At 46.4% G+C, this 20,615-nt stretch overlaps 1 protein-coding gene and 1 long non-coding RNA gene across 4 annotated transcripts in view; one reads left to right on the forward strand and one right to left on the reverse strand.

The window, feature by feature from the left end:
• Tmem132c (transmembrane protein 132C) overlaps positions 1–20,615 on the forward strand; it is a 316,564-nt gene that overhangs the window by 98,022 nt on the left and 197,927 nt on the right. For both annotated transcript variants that reach the window (XM_031338035.1, XM_031338036.1), the window contains exon 2: positions 12,586–13,474. In XM_031338035.1, coding sequence (XP_031193895.1) covers positions 12,586–13,474 — 889 coding nt within the window. The remainder of the gene's footprint in view (positions 1–12,585; positions 13,475–20,615) is intronic.
• Positions 14,522–20,615, reverse strand: part of LOC116068462 — a 17,500-nt gene continuing 11,406 nt past the window's right edge. For both annotated transcript variants that reach the window (XR_004109594.1, XR_004109592.1), the window contains one exon: positions 14,522–14,766. This is a non-coding gene — a long non-coding RNA (uncharacterized LOC116068462). The remainder of the gene's footprint in view (positions 14,767–20,615) is intronic.

The following is a 20,615-nucleotide window of genomic DNA, read 5'->3' on the forward strand; positions in this document are numbered from 1 at the left end:
AGAGAAGGGACAATCCCTGCATCACTGAGCTCTCATAAAACAACAAGATAGGTAATGTCATAGGGAATGAGAACAGAGTAACACACACACACCACACACATCACATACCAACAACCCCCCCAACACACACAGCACAGCACACACACAGCACACACCAACTCCTCCTACACATAAACACTACGCCATACACACAGAACACATCAAACCACACACACACACACACACACGTCATACATATACATCAGCATACGTACTCAGCCCAGAGTGATTTTTTTTTTTAGGGTCAGATTTTTGATGTACATTTCTAGTGCCACTAAGGGTCAGCTTTTTGAGTGGGTTACTCTCCATTTCCCTCTCAGAAAGGTCACTTTAAATGCCCTTGTCACAAATCAGAGAGTTAGGCCATACGTGATGAATGGCCTTCATCCTCTGAGGTGATCTTTTCTTGTATTTACTCAACCATCAAGAATGCATGTTCTACTCTGTACCCCAGGACTCCTCGTTAATGTAATCATCCCAAATTCCGCTATAATCAAACAAACCTACAGATGTGTACTGGCAAATGAGACTCACATGTGTGTGTTGAGGGCGGGGGTAGCCAGAGCCTGTACAGGACACAGACTTTTTAAAAATTAACTGTAATTACAGGGAAAGGAAATATGGGCAGTATATTAAAAATAAGCTCATTATTTATTTATTTTTTTTGAAAAAAAAAAAAGATGGCCACAAAGATGGGACGCTGGTTCCTTTTTATTGACATGAATTGAGATAATTTGGACTCTTGGGATTAATGTCGGGTTCTCACATAAATAATGACACCATCTGCCGTTCACCACTCGCCTCTCTCTGAATAGACTCTGTGAAGCATCCTGCAGCCATATGCTGTGGGAGCATAGGGTGGTTCGTTAAATCCCTCTTGGGCTATGCCACTCCAGTCCCCCCCCACCCCCGTATTTATTTTCCCTCTCATTTCCAAACTGTTGCAGATGCTTAGTGGAAACCATGTTTACATTGTTACTCCACTGTGGGGTGGGTGATTCAGGTTATAAAGCACATTGGAGAGGAGGCCAGTGACCACCAGCTGTGCGCAAAACCCAGCTCAAGGAAGGCTCCCTCCATGCTAGAGTCAGCAAACCGGGATCCGGGGACCCACTGCTGTTTGTTTTTTCTATGGACGGAATGAACACTAAGAACAGTTCATAGATGAATGCAATTTTCCGAGAGGGTTAGCAACCTCTGAGTGGGGGTGGGGAGATGGCTCAGCAGGGAAAGGACTTGTAGGATAAACAGGAGAACTGGTATGCATGTAGAGAATTAACCATGCCCCCTATAAGAGGTAGAGATGGGGGACCACCTCCAGAACAAGCTAGCTAGGAAGATATGCAGAAGAGGTGAGATGTGTCTTCCTGTGAGGGGCCCTGCCTCAATATGTCAAAAGCAGAGCCATGGAAGAAGGCACCCAATGTCCACCTCTACCTTCCACATGCATGCTTACGCATGTACCTGTGCACCCCTTCACACACACATACAGGGAATTAAGCAACCTTTGGGTGAAATTTCATCAAAGGGCTCTCCTAACCGCTGGAAGTTGCAATACCAGGAAGAGCGGAGGCGCCTCTCTTTCTTACATTCCTGCAGCCTTTGAAGACCAGTTCTTTGCTTGATCACTAAAGGGGTTTGCTAGTGTGTGAGTGTGTTCAGTGGGCAGTGCTTTACAGTATCTGGCCAACACATCCTTGTCTGAGACAGACCTGGCAGGAAAGAAGCAGAGTCTGAGTCTGCCCTTGAAACCCAGTCATTAGGGTGGAACCTCTCAGGAGTAGGACTCAGTGGAAGGGGGTTAGGTCGTTGCAGGGTGCACTCGGAAGGATGTTGAGACTCTGGTCTCTTCCTCTCTCTCTCTTCCCTTTCCCTCCATGGTGCATTTTTCTTGATCCCGTTCTCCCTTAGCACACCCCAAATATTAGAGCCGTGTGACCATGGAAATCCCCAGAGTTGGGAGCCCAGATGCTTGGCTTTTAAGTTTGGAAGACCACAACACTCTTAGAGGTGCGCTCATGCTCCCTGCTGGGACATCCTCCCCACCAGGCATGTCAAGTTCATACGTTCTGGGGGCCATAACCTGCAGCTTTGTGACCTCCCACCATCCCATAGCAGAAGGTGGGACTGGCTAAGGATCTTGAGATGGGGTGTTAATCCTTGATCACCGTGGAAGAGGAAGGAGTTCTAGACTCCCCAGGAAGTTCCAGGAAGGGGTCAGAGCCGGCAGGAAATCAGAATGGGAGGAAACTGATGAGCCCTTTGCTTTGCAGATGGAGAAGAGAGACCTCAAGAAGGGGAAGGCAGGCAGCCCCTAGGGGATGGGAAAACTGAAGGAGACAGATTCTCTCCTGGGGTGCCAAGCTAAACAGATTGCAGCCACAGCCCGATCCAGACTTCAGATCTCTGACCTCCAGAGTAACCAAAAGGGGACTTTTGTCCCTTGAAGATGCTAAGATGGTGACCATTTGTTCTGGGAGTAAGGAGAAATTGACATTCCCTCTCTTGGAAGAAGCTGGGCCTCAGCCCATCAGAATCTACATGTTGGTTTGGGTTGTAGCCAAGAGTATAAAGTAAAGAAGGCAGGAAGACGCAGGGCCACTGTGAGGGCCAGCACAAACTGAGCGCAGAAACCCCAATGGCCTGAAACTCTATACACCACCAAGACTTAACCATGGGCCTATACCTACCCAAAGCAGTTTCCATACCCATCCGGCCTGAGATACTGGCTGTCTTGCAGCTTTGGCTTCTGAACAACAAAGCTCTTTGCCTGTTTCTAGGGTCCTAATCAAGCAGCACCAGAGACTGGTCCCACAGCTCTCCCTGAGAAAAGAAGAGGGGGATATCCCCTCAGGGGCCCCTGACAGGAATCTAAGAACCTGCATCTTTCAAGGGGAGTCTTGGTGTTATGAAATTGCAAACCCCACTGTGTAATTTCAGCAAGAGGTATTCGAGTCCCCTCAGAAGCAGCACTGAAATCAAATAATCCACTTATCAAGGTACCTTTTGTTTCAAGAGAAAGGAAACAATGAGCCATATTTAGCAGAGGGAGAAGTCCTGTAGCCAAGGAATGTTAATAAATCAGAAATGGGAAAAGGGAAAAATTCAAATTGGCTCGAGTTACCGGCAAGCTGCAGCCACTTGGCAGGTGCTCACCATCCGGTTTTCCTTGCTGCACACTGGGCCAGGCTTGCATGCCTTCTGCAGGTGTCTAAGGGAGTGGGGGTGAGCAGCCAGGATCTGATACAGAACATGCTGGGCACATGAGGGGAAGTCACTGCTCCTGGACTTGTGATTCCTTTTTACATGATTGTCACTCAAATGGAGTGTGTGTGTGTTCCTGTGTGTGTGTGTGTGTGTGTGTGTGTGTGTGTGTGTGTGTATGTTTGGACTTCTGAAACCTCAGAAGCTCTAGTATAGCTTATCAACTTCATCTGAAGTAAGGATGGATTCTAAATAAGAAAAGGCTGGGGTGTGGCTCAGTGCATGCATGAGGCTCTGGGTTTGATGCCCAGCAGTGTGTTAACCAGGTGTGCTGATCCACCTGTAATCCCCGCACCCGGGATTGTAGAGGCAGGATGATTCCAACGTGACTCAGGGTCAGCCTGATTAGAGAGTGAGCTGATGTGTATCCTGTCTACGAGAGACTCTGACTCAAATAGGAAAGGAGGAAAAAGACTGAGAAAGAGGAAGAGAAGGGAGTGGAGGGGATGGAAAAGAAGAGGAAAACAAATAAGAAGGGGAGGAAGGGAAGTAAAGAATAACAGTCCTGTGATAACGTCTTGCCCCATCACTAGGCTTGCTGAGGACCCAAGGAGAGGAGCTGCTGTGCTCTGAGGGTCTTTTGTCTACTTTATAGAGATGAAGATTCTGAGACTTGAAAGTTATAAGACACTCTCACAAGAAATAAAGATTCCCTGCTGTCACCAGTAGCTCAGAGATTCACCAGTTCCTCATGGCTTTTGTTTGACTCCAGCGATGTTTACCATAATGGGTTTCTTCTCTTGTGAGCTGGAGAAAGCTTCCGCTGAAATCCCCCCCTCCCCCCAACCCCCACCAGCTAGGTTGCTTCTCACTCATGTAGCCGCTAAGGTCTCTTTCTCACCTGCCATTGGACCTTGTTGGATCAGGGGTTTCTCTGTTCTGACAATATGGGAACTTGTGGTGGGGACGGCCCTGTGTACCAGGAGAGCTTATTAGCCCTGCAGACCTGCACCTGCTCTGTGCAAGTAGCATCCACCTGTCCATCAGCAATGTCTCCAGGGGCTGGAGAGATGGCCCACTCGGGAAGGCGCTTGCATGTTCACATGAGGACCTGAGTTCGATCCCCAGCATGGGCCCATAAAATCCTTGGGTACATTGATATGTGCTTATGACCCCAGCACCATGAAGCCAGAGGCAAGTGGATCTCTGGAGCTTGCTGGCCAGCCAGTCTGTCCAGATCACAAGCAAGTTCAGCAAGAGATTTTGTCTCCAAAGTAAAAGAGGCACATTGATTGTGGAACATTCTTGACATCTGTATTTCATTTGCAGGGGCACGTACATGCATGTGCGTGCAGAGAGCTAGACACGGATATAGGGAGAGAACATACATGAAAATAATCAAATCTAAAACAATCATATATTGCAATATATGCAAAATTATACACACATATATAGATATCTCTATATATTTATACACACATACACACACAAACACACATATATGTATATATACACATACATATATACATATATATGTATACATATATATGTGCAAGTAGCATCCACCATATATATATATACATACATATATATATGTGTGTGTGTATGTGTATGTATGTATACATATATATAGAGAGAGGGGGGTGCCTGGTATGACCAGTATCCCCCTCAGGCAGATAATTAGTCACCCTTAGTTGGATCTCCCTCTTCAACATTCTATAGACATCCTTATCCCATCTTAAAACAACTCCAGTTGCCCTGGCCATATATATTCTTGGAGATTCTATTCCAGTGTTACTCATTTCAAAGCAGGAAGGATCTAGATGTCATTCATCAATTAGTGACATAGGTACCTTCTGAGAACTCCATGCTCTTGGGTGATTCCCCTGCAATTTGACTATCACACTGGGTGTGATATCACTCATATGGTCAGATAGCCTATGCCATGCCTTGGGCCGGGCCTGTGATGCGGTTGACAGACTCTGATCGTGCAGTCAGGGAGCAGTGGCCAGCATCCTCCTGAGCACACTTTATAGCGAGTGGTTCATTGCGAGGAGCTTTATAAGGATCCTTAAGCCAGGGCTAGAGTGGTTATTATCAGGTATGTGTGTTTCCCATAACTGGTGCATTGTTCATATCTGATGGCTATGAGGAATGCTTGTCCCCACCAGAATCTCCACAGATGTCTGAGTAATTAAAATGTCTCCACTGTATATAGTGACCAAGACATCACTGGGCTATGGAGAACTTGGAACTGTATTCTATGGCAGTGCTACCACTGTCTCTGTGCTGACTGGAGCAACCCACCATGGTGTGTGATCAGTTGTATAATATTACACTATGGGTTACTACTGCTTACCCCATCTGGGCAAATCTGCCTCCTTCCCACACACCTAGACCAAACTACACTCCTTACACACCCGAGTGATCCCTCTGCCTGTTTGTAACTCATCCCCCTTCCTTCCCGAGTCCTTAAGCCCACCCCCTTCCACCTGCATGCGCCTTCCTGCCCTTCCCATCTCCGCCCAGAGAGAATCAACTGGAAAGAGTCCATGTTCTGTCAGCATGTCAGAGAGGGAGCCTCGTGGTGACAGCAGTTCGTCATGTGGACTGACAGGGTCATTTCCCCCGAGGTCTTCTGTCTGGATGCTAAGTGACAGGAGCATCAACTCCATCACTATCTCAGGATCTCAAAACCTCAATTTCCGGTGGTGGCTTTGCACCGGAGTTCTCTGATGAACAACTGATGGTGGACGCAATATCCCTGCCACCGCCGCTGCCGCCAGCAAGCACAGATAAAGAAAATGGATAAACAGGGAGGGAGACAGAAGTGGACACTCTGCCTGTGGCGTGGAGGCCAGATGGAAAGGTACAGCTGTAAGCGGCCTCCCGGTGCCTCTCAGCGTGGCCTTCGGGAGCCGGCAGAGGCTTGTCTGAGACTTTGATTCAGACCCTTGAGATCTCTCATTTATCCTGTCTTCCCTAGAGATGCTAACAGGTGCTATGAGCGAGAGCGAGGGTTAGGAAGTTAGTCAGAGCTCAGGGGCTCTAGGCAGTATGGCCTGTGTAGTCACGAGACGGCAAGACAATACAGGAAGAGTTGCAAATGCTTCTAGCTCCTGAACCAGCTAGACCCAAACTTCCCCAAACGTGGGTGCTATTTTGGTAACATGCACAGTGTTGAGGCCTTTGGGAGTGCAGAGGGGTATGTGTATAGCCACTAGGGTCATAGGCAGATGCTTGGTGGCATATTGGAAAGATTTAGGCTTCAAAAAGTCAACTACATCAGGAAAGTGGTGGCCTTCTCCTTCTTTATGAATAGTTCCTTAAAAAAAATAAATAATTTGTTTATATTTTGTTTTTATTTTGTACGTGTGAGTCTGAGTGTCGAGGATGTATGTATGCGTGCCTAGGACATGCAGTTCCCTCAGAGTCCAGAGGGGAGTCTCAGATCCCTGAAACTGAAATCACAGGTGGTTGGGAGCCACCCAATGTTGGGGCTGGGAATTAAAACCTGGGTCTTTTGAAAGAGCAGTGAGTGTTCTTGACTCCCTAGCTATCTCTCCAGCACCTTCTTTGAGCAATTCTATCATGAGAAAGAGCACAGGGTCTTCACCAACAAATGTGGATCAACTCACTTAATATAGATGTGAGAAGCCTTAAGACCCCTGGGCAGGTAGCTATTTGGGTCATGTGATCTTGGTTTTTTGTTTTTTCTTTTTTAATTTTTAGAAGGATCGGTTAAAAAAAAATGAGTCCATTGGTATTAGCGCATTATTTATCTCAATCAGAGAAACTATGAACTATTAACCTCTTGATTAAGTGTAGTACGTGCATATATCTGGCTTCTGTTACGAAAGTGTCTGACTGAAAGGGCTCGGTCAGTAAAAGGCTTGACATGTAAGCTTGAGGACCTGAGTTGGATCCCCAGAATCCAGTGGAGGGAAAAAACTGGGTGTGTACATATGTGCATATGCACCTGCATGGATACCCCTAAAGCAGTAGTTACCAAAACATGACCCTATTGGACACTCATCAGGAGTCAGGTTCTTGCTAAATGCATTATATGATGCGCATCACTGAACTTTCTCATACTCACATAGCTGGGTGAGGGAAAGGTGGGGAGGTGTGGGAGGTGGGAAGGTGGGGAGGGTGTGCCTCTGACTCCAGCCAACTGGCATGGATTTTAACAACATCCGTACAGTTAAGTTCCCATGGGGGAAAAGTCACATTTTTTTTCTGTTTCCCCATTTCCTCATCTATATGAAGATATTCTCATAGGATATTTGTTAAGATCTGGCTGAGTGAAGTTCCAACCCAAAGCTTTTAAAATCCCAGCCGAGATGCAGATAATTCTTGGTGGTTACTGACTTTGGCATCAGGTGTGGCTCCATGGCAGAACAACCCCCAAATTTAGAGGCTGTTATCAGCTTTGGTCTAGCCAGGACTAGGCTGCCTCATCTGATGGCTTCACCACCTTTGGCTCATGTATGATCAGTGGGATAAGCCAGCTCTCTTGCACATACCCTCAAGCCCTAGCACTCAGCCCAGGCTTGTTTCTTTGTGTGTGTCCAAAGCTAAAAAGACGATGGTAACTTAGCCTTGATACGCCATATTTGTGGCTGAAACGTATAAGGTTTTCTTTTCTTTTCTTTGTTTGGTATTTCTGAAGTAAGAGGACAGCTTTTTGGAGTTGGCTATGTCCTTCTGCCACGTGGGTCCTAGGGACAGAACTTGTGTCGTCAGGCTTGGCGGCAAGTGCACTTATTAGCTGAGCCATCTTGACAGCTAAAAGCTTGCAGAAAGTAACCATGCGCCCACTAACACATGGCGGGGGAGTAGATCAAATGTGGATATCTTCAGACCCAAATTCCTTGCCCTTAGCTTTTACCCAAAGCTCCCAAACCGTATCTTTGACTTGGGTTCAATCTCACAGACTAGAAGGACTCAGAACTAGGTTCAACATGGAGACCAGAGCTAGTGCCCTATAGTGCATGTTGAGGATACAGAGTGACCCCAAAAGACAAAGAGCCCCCAGATAGGAAGATTTGAGTTGAAAGGTCACCCCAACCTTCATCTTGCAGGGACTAAACTCTACATTTGCCCGAAAGCAAAAAGGCTGTTTGTAGACTTTTTATTTTTTTTAAAGAAAGTAGAAACAATTACCCTCCCCTGGAACAGGGGAGATGCAAATACAAGGACCTGAGTTCAATCCCTGGAACCCGCATTTAAAATTCTGGACATGGTGGTAGATGCTTGTCATTTCAGCTTTGGGGAGGCACGGAAAAGACAAATCCTTGGGATGAGTTGGGAGGGCCCAGGCCAGTGTGAGACCCTGTTCTGTCTCCATGTCTCCAAAAGGATGGATAGTGCCTTAGAAATGGCACCTGAAATGGTTCTCTGACCTCCACATAACCTCCCATATACTCGTACCTGCACAATACACACACACACACACACACACACACACACACAGGTGGGGAGAGGGAGGGGGAGAAAGGGAGAGAGGGAGAGAGGGACAGAGGGAGAGAGGGAGAGAGGGAGGAGGGGGTGACCTCTCCTGTGCAGGAAGAGTGAAGAAAGATGGAGAAATTTGTTGACAAAGTTTCTTGTTCCCAGGGCTCCCTGCTGCAGGTAGACCCTGCAAACTCATGCTCAGCTCAGTCTGCAAAACCTTGTCTCACTATCTCCCCCAAATTAAACTCTCTCTAAATCTTTCTCCTTCAAGTTCTCAAGAGCCCTTTGGACCAGACTAAATACTCTTAAAAATAAACACCACTAGATGTGACAACTAGCCTTTTGGTATTTTGCGAAATATAGTCCGTTTCTTAAACAGTCCGCTCCCACACTTCTAAGGACTCCTCCTGGAATGTTGTGCCTTGGCAAAGCTTCTGAGTGTGTCTGAAGCTCGACCAGGACTGAGTGGGTTAAACTGGAGCTCTCCAGCCGTCTCTAATGAGAAAGGAATGAAGGTGCCCTTGTCACTGGTGACCCCAGCACAGGGCCTCTGGGCTAGGGACAGAGCATTATTTCTTTGAAGAGACATCTTGACAACCCAAGTTCATCTGGACCAAGAACCAAAGGCAGCTTTGATCTGCTTGCCAGTGTCCCTGCCAGGAAGGGATTAGGGACGCTTCCAGAGGAGAGCAAGCAGGGTGTCCCATATGCTCAGGGTGTATTGCAGGCTGGGGTTGGAAGAAGACTCAGAGAGGAAGATTGGGAAAAAAAAAAAAAGAGGGAGAGAAAAGTCTCCCAGCTTCTCTCTTAGGAATGGAGGATAGTTTGGGTTTCTTGGGATTTGCAAAGACCAGGCAAGGAGGCTGGCTGATCAGAGGCTGCCAAGGTAGCAGTTGGGCATTTGTGATCTTGAGCCCCGTATGCAGCCGGAGCCCTTAGAGGTGTCCTGAACATTGAAAGACCAAGCTCCCCTGGGGATTCTCAGCTTGGACAAGCAAATGGCTCTTAGCCTCCTGAGTGGCTGATAAGTCATCTGGGACAGAGAGAGAGAGAGAGAGGCATATGGATCACCCGTTTCTGACTTAAGGTAGAATCCTGGCAGCTCCAATATGCATGGATTTAATTGTCTCATGATTCTAAACCTGGGACTGTACACATTAAGTCCATCCTGAGGGTCCAGCAGGCAACTCCCTCAAGCTGCAGAGGCTGAGTCCCAGTACTCAGGTGGCCACCATCTCTTATTGTGCTCCAGTTGCAGACAAACCTCCTCTGCTTCCGTTCTTAATTGCGCTTACTGGGGACTCAGACTCTCTCAGCTTCTTAAGGTGGTATTTCAGTTTCCTGTGTATACGCATGTGTGATATACTCATATGTATGCACATGTATGTGAGGGTTCACACTCACTAATGCAGCTGTGTGTGGTGCTCCGAGGTTGGCCCTGAGTGTCATCCTCTATGGCCTTTTTACTATTTTTGAGAGAATGTCTCCCACTGAACTTGGAGTTCATCCCTACAGCTAAACTGGCTGTCCAGAGAACCCCTGGGATCTTCCCAGCTATGTCTCCCCAAGGGAGGGCTTTTACATGAATGCTGAGGATTTGAACTCTGGGATTTGAATTTAGACAGCAAGATACATAGATAGAGTAACATTCGTTTTCAGATAGGGTCAAGCGAGCATTGTCAGATCTGAATAAACTAAAGGACAGAAGGCGGGCTTCTAAGGACCAAGGAGTGTTGGCCGCCACATGAGTTGAATTTTGAAGGGGACCAGAAGCTGCCTGGGGGCCTTGGAGGGCTCCCTCCTAACCAGGGGGTTGTTGACGTATTCAGTCTCTTACACATTTTGATAAGGAAGACTCTGCCATCAACTATAAAGGGAGACAGCAGTGACTACATGGCCTTCAGTGATCTGTGACTAAATTTACCAAGCTCAAGTGGTCAACATGACCAGAGGGCTTGAAGTCCTTAGACATAAGTACAGGCGTTTCTCCTCCTGGATTTCAGATAATGGGGTGGGGTGGAGGTGGGGCTTCTCTTGTTGCTCTTTGTCCTAACACATAGGCAAGGTCTGTACATAGAAAATGAGGGCTATAAAACCAAAATGGTGGCTGGGCGGTGGTGGCGCATGCCTTTAATCCCAGCACTTGGGAGGCAGAGGCAGGCGGATTTCTGAGTTCGACTCCAGCCTGGTCTATAGAGTGAGCTCCAGGACAGCCAGGGCTACACAGAGAAACCCTGTCTCGAAAAAAAAAACAAAACCAAAAAAAAAAAAAAAAAAAAAAAAAAAAAAAAAAAAAACCCAAATGGCTTGCTCACATTCTTTTTATTTCATTGAGTATTTCCACTTTCCTTTATTTTGGTATTTGACCACGTGGCTGCAAGGGTTGCCAACATAGTAACAAAAAAAAAAAAAATTCCACACACCTTTAATATATTTTTAATGTGTTTCCGACATTGACATTGTGGGTAGAAGGGTTGCCAACATCGTAGAAAGAATTTCCACACACTTTTAAATATATTTTATGTGCGTGAGTGTCTGCCTTTAGGGCTATGTACTGTGTGCATGCAGTACCGATGGAGGCCAGAGGGGGCACTGTATTCCCCTGGAACCGGAGATTTAGACCGTTTTAAGCTGCCCTGTAGGGGCTCTCTGAATTGAATCTGGGCCCACTTACAGAGCAGTCAGAGCTCTTAGCTGTTGAGCCATCTTTCTAGCCCCTGTTTCCAAACACTTTCTACCTCATACTGTCCGGGGTTATCACATCGAGGTCAGGTGGGCTTTCTTCCTCTCCTCTGCTCTGTCTCTGTCTGTCTGTCTGCTATGTTTCCCATCATCGCTTTTCTCTTTATCTTCTTTCTCCTTTACACCATCCTCTGCTTCTTCATGGGTCCAATCAATGTTTGATATTATGATTTGTACGTGTGAATGTGTGTGTCTCTGTGTGTGATGTATTCACACATATGCACGTGCCTGACGGTTTACACCCACTCAGGCGGGTGTGTGTGGTGGTCATAGGTTAGGATTGGGGGCCTGCCTCTATTGCCTTCCAGCTTATTTTGAGACAGGGTCTCACCGGACCTGGAGCTCACCATTGCAGCTAAACTGACCCCATGATTTTCCCACCTCTGCCTCCCTAATGTGGGCTTTTACGTGGGTACTCAGGACTTGAACTCTGGGCTTCGGGCTTACGCAGCAAGTACTCTGCCAACTGTATCATCTCTCTGGTCCTGATGTTTCATCTTGCTTGTAAGATTTGGATCTAGTTTAATTTATTTTAATGTTGTTGTTGTTGTTTGTTGCTGCTGTTGCTATTGTCGTTTTTAACACAAGGGTCTACCTAACTTCTCTAGCAGTATTTATTAAAGTCTATATTTTTGCCTCAGGATTTGAGGGGCCATCTTTACTTCCAATTAAACCTTTCTGTTTCAGGGTTTATTTGTGGATTTTATTCTATTCCACATGTTATTTTCTTACTCCTAAACTTACTGGTTTGGCTGGACTAATTGGCCAGGAAGGCTTATCAGTTGCTCTGTCTCTGCCCCAAAAGTGCTAGGACCACAGCTGTAAGCCACCATACTCTTGCCTTTTTTTTTTTAAGATAATGGAGATCTAAACTCAGGTCAAGTTTTCATGGCAAGCACTTTACTAAGTAAGCCATCAGCTCCCAGTTTTACATACTTCAATCTACTTTACATAATTGAACCTAATAATTCTGTAATTAGTGGGCCACCTGGAAAGGTTGGCTATTTCCTGAAGGAGTCCATAGCTTTGGTCTTCATGGACTTTAGAATTTACATCTCTTTGTTCCAAATCGCTGCGCAAACTAACAGCCCGGATAACAAGCTGCCCATTACTGATTTAAATGTTTTCTCCTCTCTTCCTTAGTGACAGACGGCCGAGGGGTCATGGATAATATACAGAGATTCTCTTCATTGCCACCGTACCTGCCCGTGAGCTTCCATGTCCTCAGAGCTGAGACTGCCTTCACCCTAAAGGAGACCAACCCTGACCCCCTGCGGAATGCCAGCCTGCAGTCCAGGGTGGAGTCTTTCTTTACCTACAAGGCCCAGCAGCCCCCGGTATTAAATGCCAGCTACGGGCCTTACTCGGCAGAAAAGGTCATGCCTCTGGACTTGATGTTGAACCCCAACTTTTTAGGCCCAACCAATAAGTTTCCTTTTGACTGGAGGCTGAAGGCCTACATCCTGCAGGAGAAAGTCTACCTGAGCCATCCCAAAGTTCAGGTGCTCTTCCACGTCGTGGGCAGAGATTGGGATGACCACAGGGATGAGAAACTGCCCTGCCTGCGGGTCTTTGCTTTCCGAGACACCCGGGAGGTTCGAGGCAGCTGCCGGCTAGGTGGAGCCCTGGGGCTGTGCGTGGCCCAGCTGGAGATGCTGCCCGGCTGGTTCAGTCCCCCTTCGTTGGTGGTGTCTGGGCGCAGGAGGCCCACGGAGCAGCCAGAGGGGAGTCCCGTGGAACTGTATTATGCTGTACAGCCAGGAGGAGAGCGAGGCGACTGCACTGGAGGTGACACCAGGAAGGACAATGCCATTCGTCCAGGAAAGGATGGACAGGAGGACAGGACATCCCACCTGCAGAAGATTGGCACGGTTAGCCTTTACCGCACCCAGGATAGCACCCAGCTCAGTGAACTGCGCCTGGATGGCAATGTGGTCATCTGGCTGCCCTCCCAGCCGGTCAAGCAGGGAGACGTAGTCACCGCATCTGTCACCATCGCCAATAACTCTACTGTGGACCATTTCATCCTAAGGTAGGCGCCCAGGCTGGCATCTGATTGTAGTGTGTCTAGAGTAAATCTGACTCCACGCCCAAGAGTCAGCGTAATTGCTACCTCCCAAGGGATTGGCCCTTAATACAGAAGCCCTTGATTCCAAACCCAGATGCACGGGGAAGCTTGGGCTGTGTTTGTTGTGGGCGAAGAACGGAGGGGGCGGAGGGGGCGGGGAAGAGACTTAGTAGGTGGCCTCTTTTTCTCTACCCGTTAAAGGCTTAAAATTCAGGAAAACCACCTTGCAAGATCATTGCCTTTACTTGCAAATGTTATAGACGTCTCAGATAAAGAAAGGCTCCCCAGAACTGGGGAGACCACCCACTTTAAGCAACTTGGGTTTTTTTCATTTGGCTTTAAGATGTCTCACCCAGTGATTTTGTTCTTTCCTCTTTCCCACTTTCTATTGATCCAAAGGTTATGCGCCCTTCTATAACAGAGACTGACTTTCCCTGTCTGTAATGTTGGCGGATTGGGGTGAGGGTGGGAACCCCAACATCATTGTGGTTGAGTCATAGAGAGACCCACCACCACAAGTGGGGTGGGAATATGGCTTGTGTTTCAGAAGTGCTGCGGGGTGGGGGGTGGGGGGGAGGAGGTGAAGTGGGGAGGGAGCGTGCCTAAAGGCCACAGAGAAATGGAAACTTACTCTGGATGGTTGGAGCAGGGAAGGGACACAAAAGCCATGCAGAACCCCTCAAAACCGGGATTACCTGTGTATGCTCTGGGGGTTGGGGAGGGCAGGGCCTTGGGAGGGTAAAGTTGAAGTTCATTGCTGCCTTGGTAGGGTGTTTGGCCCCAAGGCTTTATCAGATTGGGCCAGGAGTCAAACCTTTCTTTGACCTCATTTGCATAATTTGCATATCCATGGATGCAGGTTGTGTTTGGAGCTTGTACATTCACACCTGCCCAGGAATATTGGTGCCTTCTGGGCTGTATTTAAGAAAAGGGTGTTGAATCCTACCTGTCCTGTTTCCTTGGTTTCCTGGTTCCCTTTGGTAGCTAGAGTGCCTCGGTGACTCAAGGGGTACTGCTAGCAAATGGGAAGATGGGCTTCATTCTGGGAAGCTGCCTCCATCGCTGTGGACTCCAAGGCAGCAGGGTGTAGAGTGGAGCATTGTGGACTGCTTCTCACTGTGAGGGCTTTGGGTGCTCAGCTCAGTACACTTGCTTTCTCCTGTGCTTAGGGGAAGTGCCACCACAAGGCAGAGCTTTTCCAAACTAGCTCAGGAGCTTCACCAGAGGGAAACGTAGATGAGGTTTGTCAAGTAACACTGAAAAGTGAGGGATTCAAAAACAGAGGGATTTTGATAGTGAGTGAGAAAGTCTTCGGTTATAATTGCTGCAGCTACATTTCAATTTTTGTTTTTTAAAAAAAATATTTCTAATGTCAGATGTTTTGCTTCGGGCTGGGGAGGGGGATGTTTTCAAAACAGAATGCCAGCGTGCTATTCCGCATTTTCAGTAGCATCCTATTCTTCTAGTCTGGCTGCAAGGATGGTTATTTTTAAGGTTTTTGTGTTGCATGTACATCACATAAAGAGTTGAAAATCAAAGATTTCAATATATTTCTTAAGGTATGTGTTATCTCTCCAGGTTCAAATAATCATTTGCTGAGAACAATAATTAAATAAAATAAAGCAATAATAAAAGTAAGTATATCTTATCAATATACTTACTTTCTTGTGCCTGTGGCATCCAAGAATCAAACCCCGAACCCAGGGTCTTGTCCGTGCTTGTGAACTGAATGTTCTATGGCTGAGCTGTGCCCGAAGCTCTTTCTTACAACTGTGAGTGGGCGGTTGCTGCAGGTCCCGGTTTTCTGTTGCTTTGGGTGTCATTAAAGGATTTAGGATACCTCTTTATAATACTCATGTCTTTTACAGGGCTCAAATGGATGGGTTCGGGGAGTTCTCTTGGGAGCTGTACTTCCTCCAGGTGTCAATATGAGACCAAGATGGGGTGGGGGAATTTAGAGTGAAGGTCCAGCTTCATTCCCCTGCCTTGCGCCCCTCCCCCTCCCCAGCCCCCTTGCTGATCAGGGAAGGTTACTGAGCTAAAATCTGAGTTCATGGTTTTGCCTGGGGCTTCTAGATCTTGTAAATTGAATATACACAGGGCTGCCTTGGGGCATGGGGACAGAAGGCAGCCACAGCACTTGAAGGGAGTTGTGGCATATCAGAGTCACCTTTGTGGTCTTCCAAGGGTGTGAAATAGCTCTCCCCTTGAGAAAGTACAGCCTCTACCCTCTTCAGGGTGAATCTAAACACACACTCTCACACACACACACACACACACACACACACACACCATCCCCGAGGGCAACCTGGATCACGTTCAACCTGCCCACGAAGTCTGGTGGCAGGCAGTATGCACTGGCCTGGCAGAGGATGTCTGGATTTTTCATCCCAAAGCCAGGACCTCTGTTCCTGCCACATGCTGTCTGGGTGGCATGCAGGACTTCCCTTCACAGCCTCCATTTGCTTATCTTAGAGATAAATTCAATTGTATCATCCAGGTTTGTCCCCCAAGCTGTATCGATCACCATTTCACCCCGGTTTTGGTAGGAAGGAGAGTCTCCCTAGAAAGCAGGGCTTTGGGAACTTGGGAGATGACAGAATACTTAGAGACTCTTTGTGTCCACGTATTCTGACTCACAGCTTTTTAATCATGAATTGCAGCAGGCTTCGTGCAAGGAGGTAAGCAATGATCACTCACAAAGATCATGTGTCCTCTGGCTTTAAACTTGACACAAAGTTCCTTAGAACAGAAGACCCAGCACACACACACACACACACATACACACACACACACACACACACACACACACACACACACACACACACACACACATACACACACACACACACACACACACACACACACACACACACACACACACACACACACGCATGCCCGCCCGCACGCATGCACGCATGCACGCATGTGTATGCACATGTCTTAGTTCTGGAACCCAGCAACCAAGAAGAAAAGCAGTGTCCGAGAATCTGTCTTGGAATTAACCATTCTCATCCCCAAACCCCACTTCACTATTTGAAAAGGGAGGGAAATCTTATAAAAATAAAAGGGAACGGGGAGAAGGCTGGGCACTTAAGAGTACTTACTACTTTTACAGAGGACCTAGGCTCAGTTCCCAGAACATAAATTAGTGGCTCATAAATGCCTATAACTCTAGATCCAGGGAATCTAATGCCTGCTTTTGGCTTCTGTGAGCTCATGCGTGTGTGTGGTGCATATAAACTCACATACGCAAATATACATTAAATAAAAAAATAGATACTAAATAAATATTAAAAGGTGAAAGGGAGCTAGGACACATCTTTGGCATGCTAGCAAAAGGACAGGAGTTCAGGTGGCCATAGCAGCCTACCTGCAATTCCTTGGAAGACAGAGAGAGGAATGCCCAAGGCAGAACTGGCCAGGAGACCAGCAGCTTGTGACCTCCGGGTTGATTGTGAAACTCTGCTTCCATGAATAAGGTGTTAGAGAGATAGAGGATGGTCCCCAGCACCCACCTTGGGCCTCCATGTGCCTACACATTTGCTGAGATGTGCACACACACACACACACACACACACACACACACACATACACACGTGCAGAAAAGATGCACTCACATACATGCATGCCACAAATAGATGAACCTTGGGAAAGAGGAATATCATAAAGCGAGGAGAAGAGTTATAAACAATATAGATATCTGGTGATTTTCTGATACAGCTTTGAGATGACTAAATGTCTGTTCTGATAGCTTCTCCTCTGGTATTTCATGCTGTCTTCCCCTAATCAGTATCTCAACTCTTGCCACCTCCGTATCCTCTAACCTTCTGTGTGTCTTTTTTTTTTTTTAAATCTGGGCATGGTAGTACACACCTTTAACCCCAGCATGCAAGAGGTGTTCTTCATGAGTTCAAGGCTAGCCTGGTCCATACAGCAAGTTCAAACCTGCCAGGGCTACACAGTGAGAACCCATCTCAAAAACAAAACTCATTTCTTTTTTACAATAATCCCAGAAGTCACCCAGCGTTGTACCTTTGCCGGGCTTCATCTCTCAATCCATCCCTTAATTTCAAGGCTACAATTGGACATTTTTAACCACGTTGCATGTAATATTTGTATCAAGAAATTTGGTCGTAAGGCACATTATCCCTTTCAAGTTTATTCATGTCTGAGGACATTTTCAAAGGGGAAGAGTCCAGTTGTCACAAGTAGATTTTGGAAGAAAAGTCCAGTTTTTTTTTGTTTGTTTGTTTGTTTTGTTTTTTTAAGAGATGCAGCCAGTGGACAGATGAGATGAGACTTTCACCTATGTAGGGTGCCCTCTTCGTAGGACCTGCATTTGGAGGAAGATCCTGTGTCATTGATAGACCATGCATGCTCTGCCCACTCTGCTGATCGTATGCCATTGAACATCTGAACTAGGAAGTGACCAGAGCATTTGGGCATAGTTACCACAGCTGAGAGGATGACAGGGCCTGTGCTCTCAACATTCTATGTCTCAGATGAGCAGTCATGCTCAGACACTAGACACCTTAAGCTGGGAGCATCCCAGAGGGGAGCTTTGCTCGGATAACTTATCCCATAAGGAGCTTTGTTAAGTGCTGAGCCCTACAGGGCAGGCAGGAAAGCTCTGTGCTCAGGCAGGGAAACAGCTGTACACATGCGAGATGCTCAGGGTAGGAAGGTATCTCCCACGCTCAGTATCACCTAGCTCTCCCTCCACAAGGGGAGCTTGTTTGTCCATGTACCTCAACAGTTAACTTCTTGAGAGTAGGTATGTAAGACTCACTTTTTTTTTTCTTTTGGTTTTTCGAGACAGAGTTTCTCTGTATAGCCCTGGCTGTCCTGGAACTCAATCTAAAGATCAGGCTGGCCTCAAACTCAGAAATCCCACCTGCCTCTGCCTCCCAAGTGCTGGGATTAAAGGCATGTGCCACCACTGCCTGGCTTGGAAGGCCCACTCTTGAGCAAACAAAAGGCTTGCATTCTCCAAAAAACTGAGTGATTGGTTGATTGATTGATACATTTTATCTGGGTTGTATGTGATGCATGCAAATACAACCGTTCCATGTTTGCCAAGGCCAGAGCTGAATATTGGATATTTTTCTCCATCACTCACCACCTTACTTCTTTGAGAACGGTCAATCTCTCTCAGGATCCACTGATTTCTAGTGCCCCCTGCTGGGACTACAGTCACTGCCAACCATGCCAACTTTTTTGCATAGGTGTTGGGATTTCAAACTTTTTATAAAAAACATTTTAGATCTATTTATTTTGCTATCTGATGTGTATGAATACTTTCTCGTGTATGTACACCAGGTTTATGCCTCGAGACTATGCAGATCAGAGGAGGGCATCAGATCTCCTGGAACTGGAGTTACAGATGATTAGGACCACCATGTGGGTGCTGGGAACCCAACCTGGATCCTCTGGATGAGCCACAAGTGCTCTTAGCTGCCTGGGAGGATTTTTTTTTTTTAATTATTAAGTCTTTGAAAATTTCATACACTGTATTTTGATCACGTTAACCTCTCTCACATACAAATCTATCCCTACTCACCTAATTTTGTTTTTTGGGGTTTTTTTGTTGTTTTTTTTGTTTGTTTGTTTGTTTCGAGACAGGGTTTCTCTGTGTAGCCTTGGCTGTCCTGGAACTCACTCTGTAGACCAGGCTGGCCTCGAACTCAGAAATCCGCCTGCCTCTGCCTCCCAAGTGCTGGGATTAAAGGCGTGCGCCACCACCGCCCGGCACCTACTCACCTAATTTTGTATTGTCCTTTTCTTAAATCCCATTTACTCCAGTGTGTGCTTCATGTATATGCATGTGTATGTGCATGTGCATATGCATATGTATATGCATGTATATGTATATGTCCACGCACATGTATATGTATATGCATATATGTCCTTCCACTGGAGCATGGTCAGTCTACAAAGGGCTACGTTTTAGAGCAAATTCTTTCTTCCTCTCCCAGCAGCTATCAGTTCCTCAGCCAGGGGTGGGACTTGGTGCCTACCTCCTACCCCCATGCTGGGATTTTGTCTGGCCTGAGCTTGCAAAGGTCTTGCGGTTGCTATCATAACCACTGTGAGTTCATTGTGCAACCGCACTGCTGTGTTCTGAAAACCATTTCTCTGCAGTCATCCACTGCCTCTGGCTCTTACAGTCTTTCTGCCTTTTCTTCCTCAGTGACCCTGAGCCTTGGAGGAAGAGGATGTGATGTCCATTAATGTCTGAGCATCCCACAGTCTCTTATTCTCTGAACACTGACCTGTTGTGGGTCTCTGTGTTAATCACTATCTACCACAGAGAGACACTTCTCTGATGAGAATTGAAAGCTTTACTCATCCATGGGTATATAGATAAATTATTAAGAGGTGATTTAATGGTCTGTCCATTTAACAGAGTATTACCAGTAGGTTCTTCTTAGGGCCTTTGGCTTGTTTAGACACAGATTCCTGACCTCAGTAATGATGCCAGGTATGGGCTCCGTCTTCTGGAATAGGCCTTAAATCCGATCAGAAAGTGCTTGGTTACACTCCTGGTGTATGTACCACTATTGCACTAGTGAGTATCTCTTACCAGGCTGGTCATTATTGTACCTTGAATGGTTCACAGCTAGGTAAGATTGAGGGTTAACTTTTGTCTACCAGTCATAGACATTCTAGCGTTAGGAAAGCTAACCAGTAGGAATGAAGTTTCCTGACGAATGCCTGCTGGATGTCTCCATGTTTTCACATGACTCAAGCATGTGGTATCTTCAGCAATAGGGCCATAATGTCAAGTTCTAGAGGGTCATCAGGATTGTTGGCAATAACCTATGATGTTTGAAATAGCTATCAACCTTATTGGCCAATATATCCAAAAGAGGTAACCCATTCCTGGTACTGGGCTCTCTGGTATCTAGTAGGGGAATTGTCACCCTGCTATAGGGTAACTCTGCTTTAAAATATATATATTTATATTATATTATATTATATTATATTATAATACATATTTATATAACATAATAAATTAAATATGTTTAATATTTACTTATATATTAACATATGATTTATTGTATTAATATATTATATAATATAATGAATAATATAAAATAAA

Source organism: Mastomys coucha, unplaced genomic scaffold, assembly GCF_008632895.1.
Source record: "Mastomys coucha isolate ucsf_1 unplaced genomic scaffold, UCSF_Mcou_1 pScaffold22, whole genome shotgun sequence".
Taxonomy (NCBI): Eukaryota; Metazoa; Chordata; class Mammalia; order Rodentia; family Muridae; genus Mastomys; species Mastomys coucha.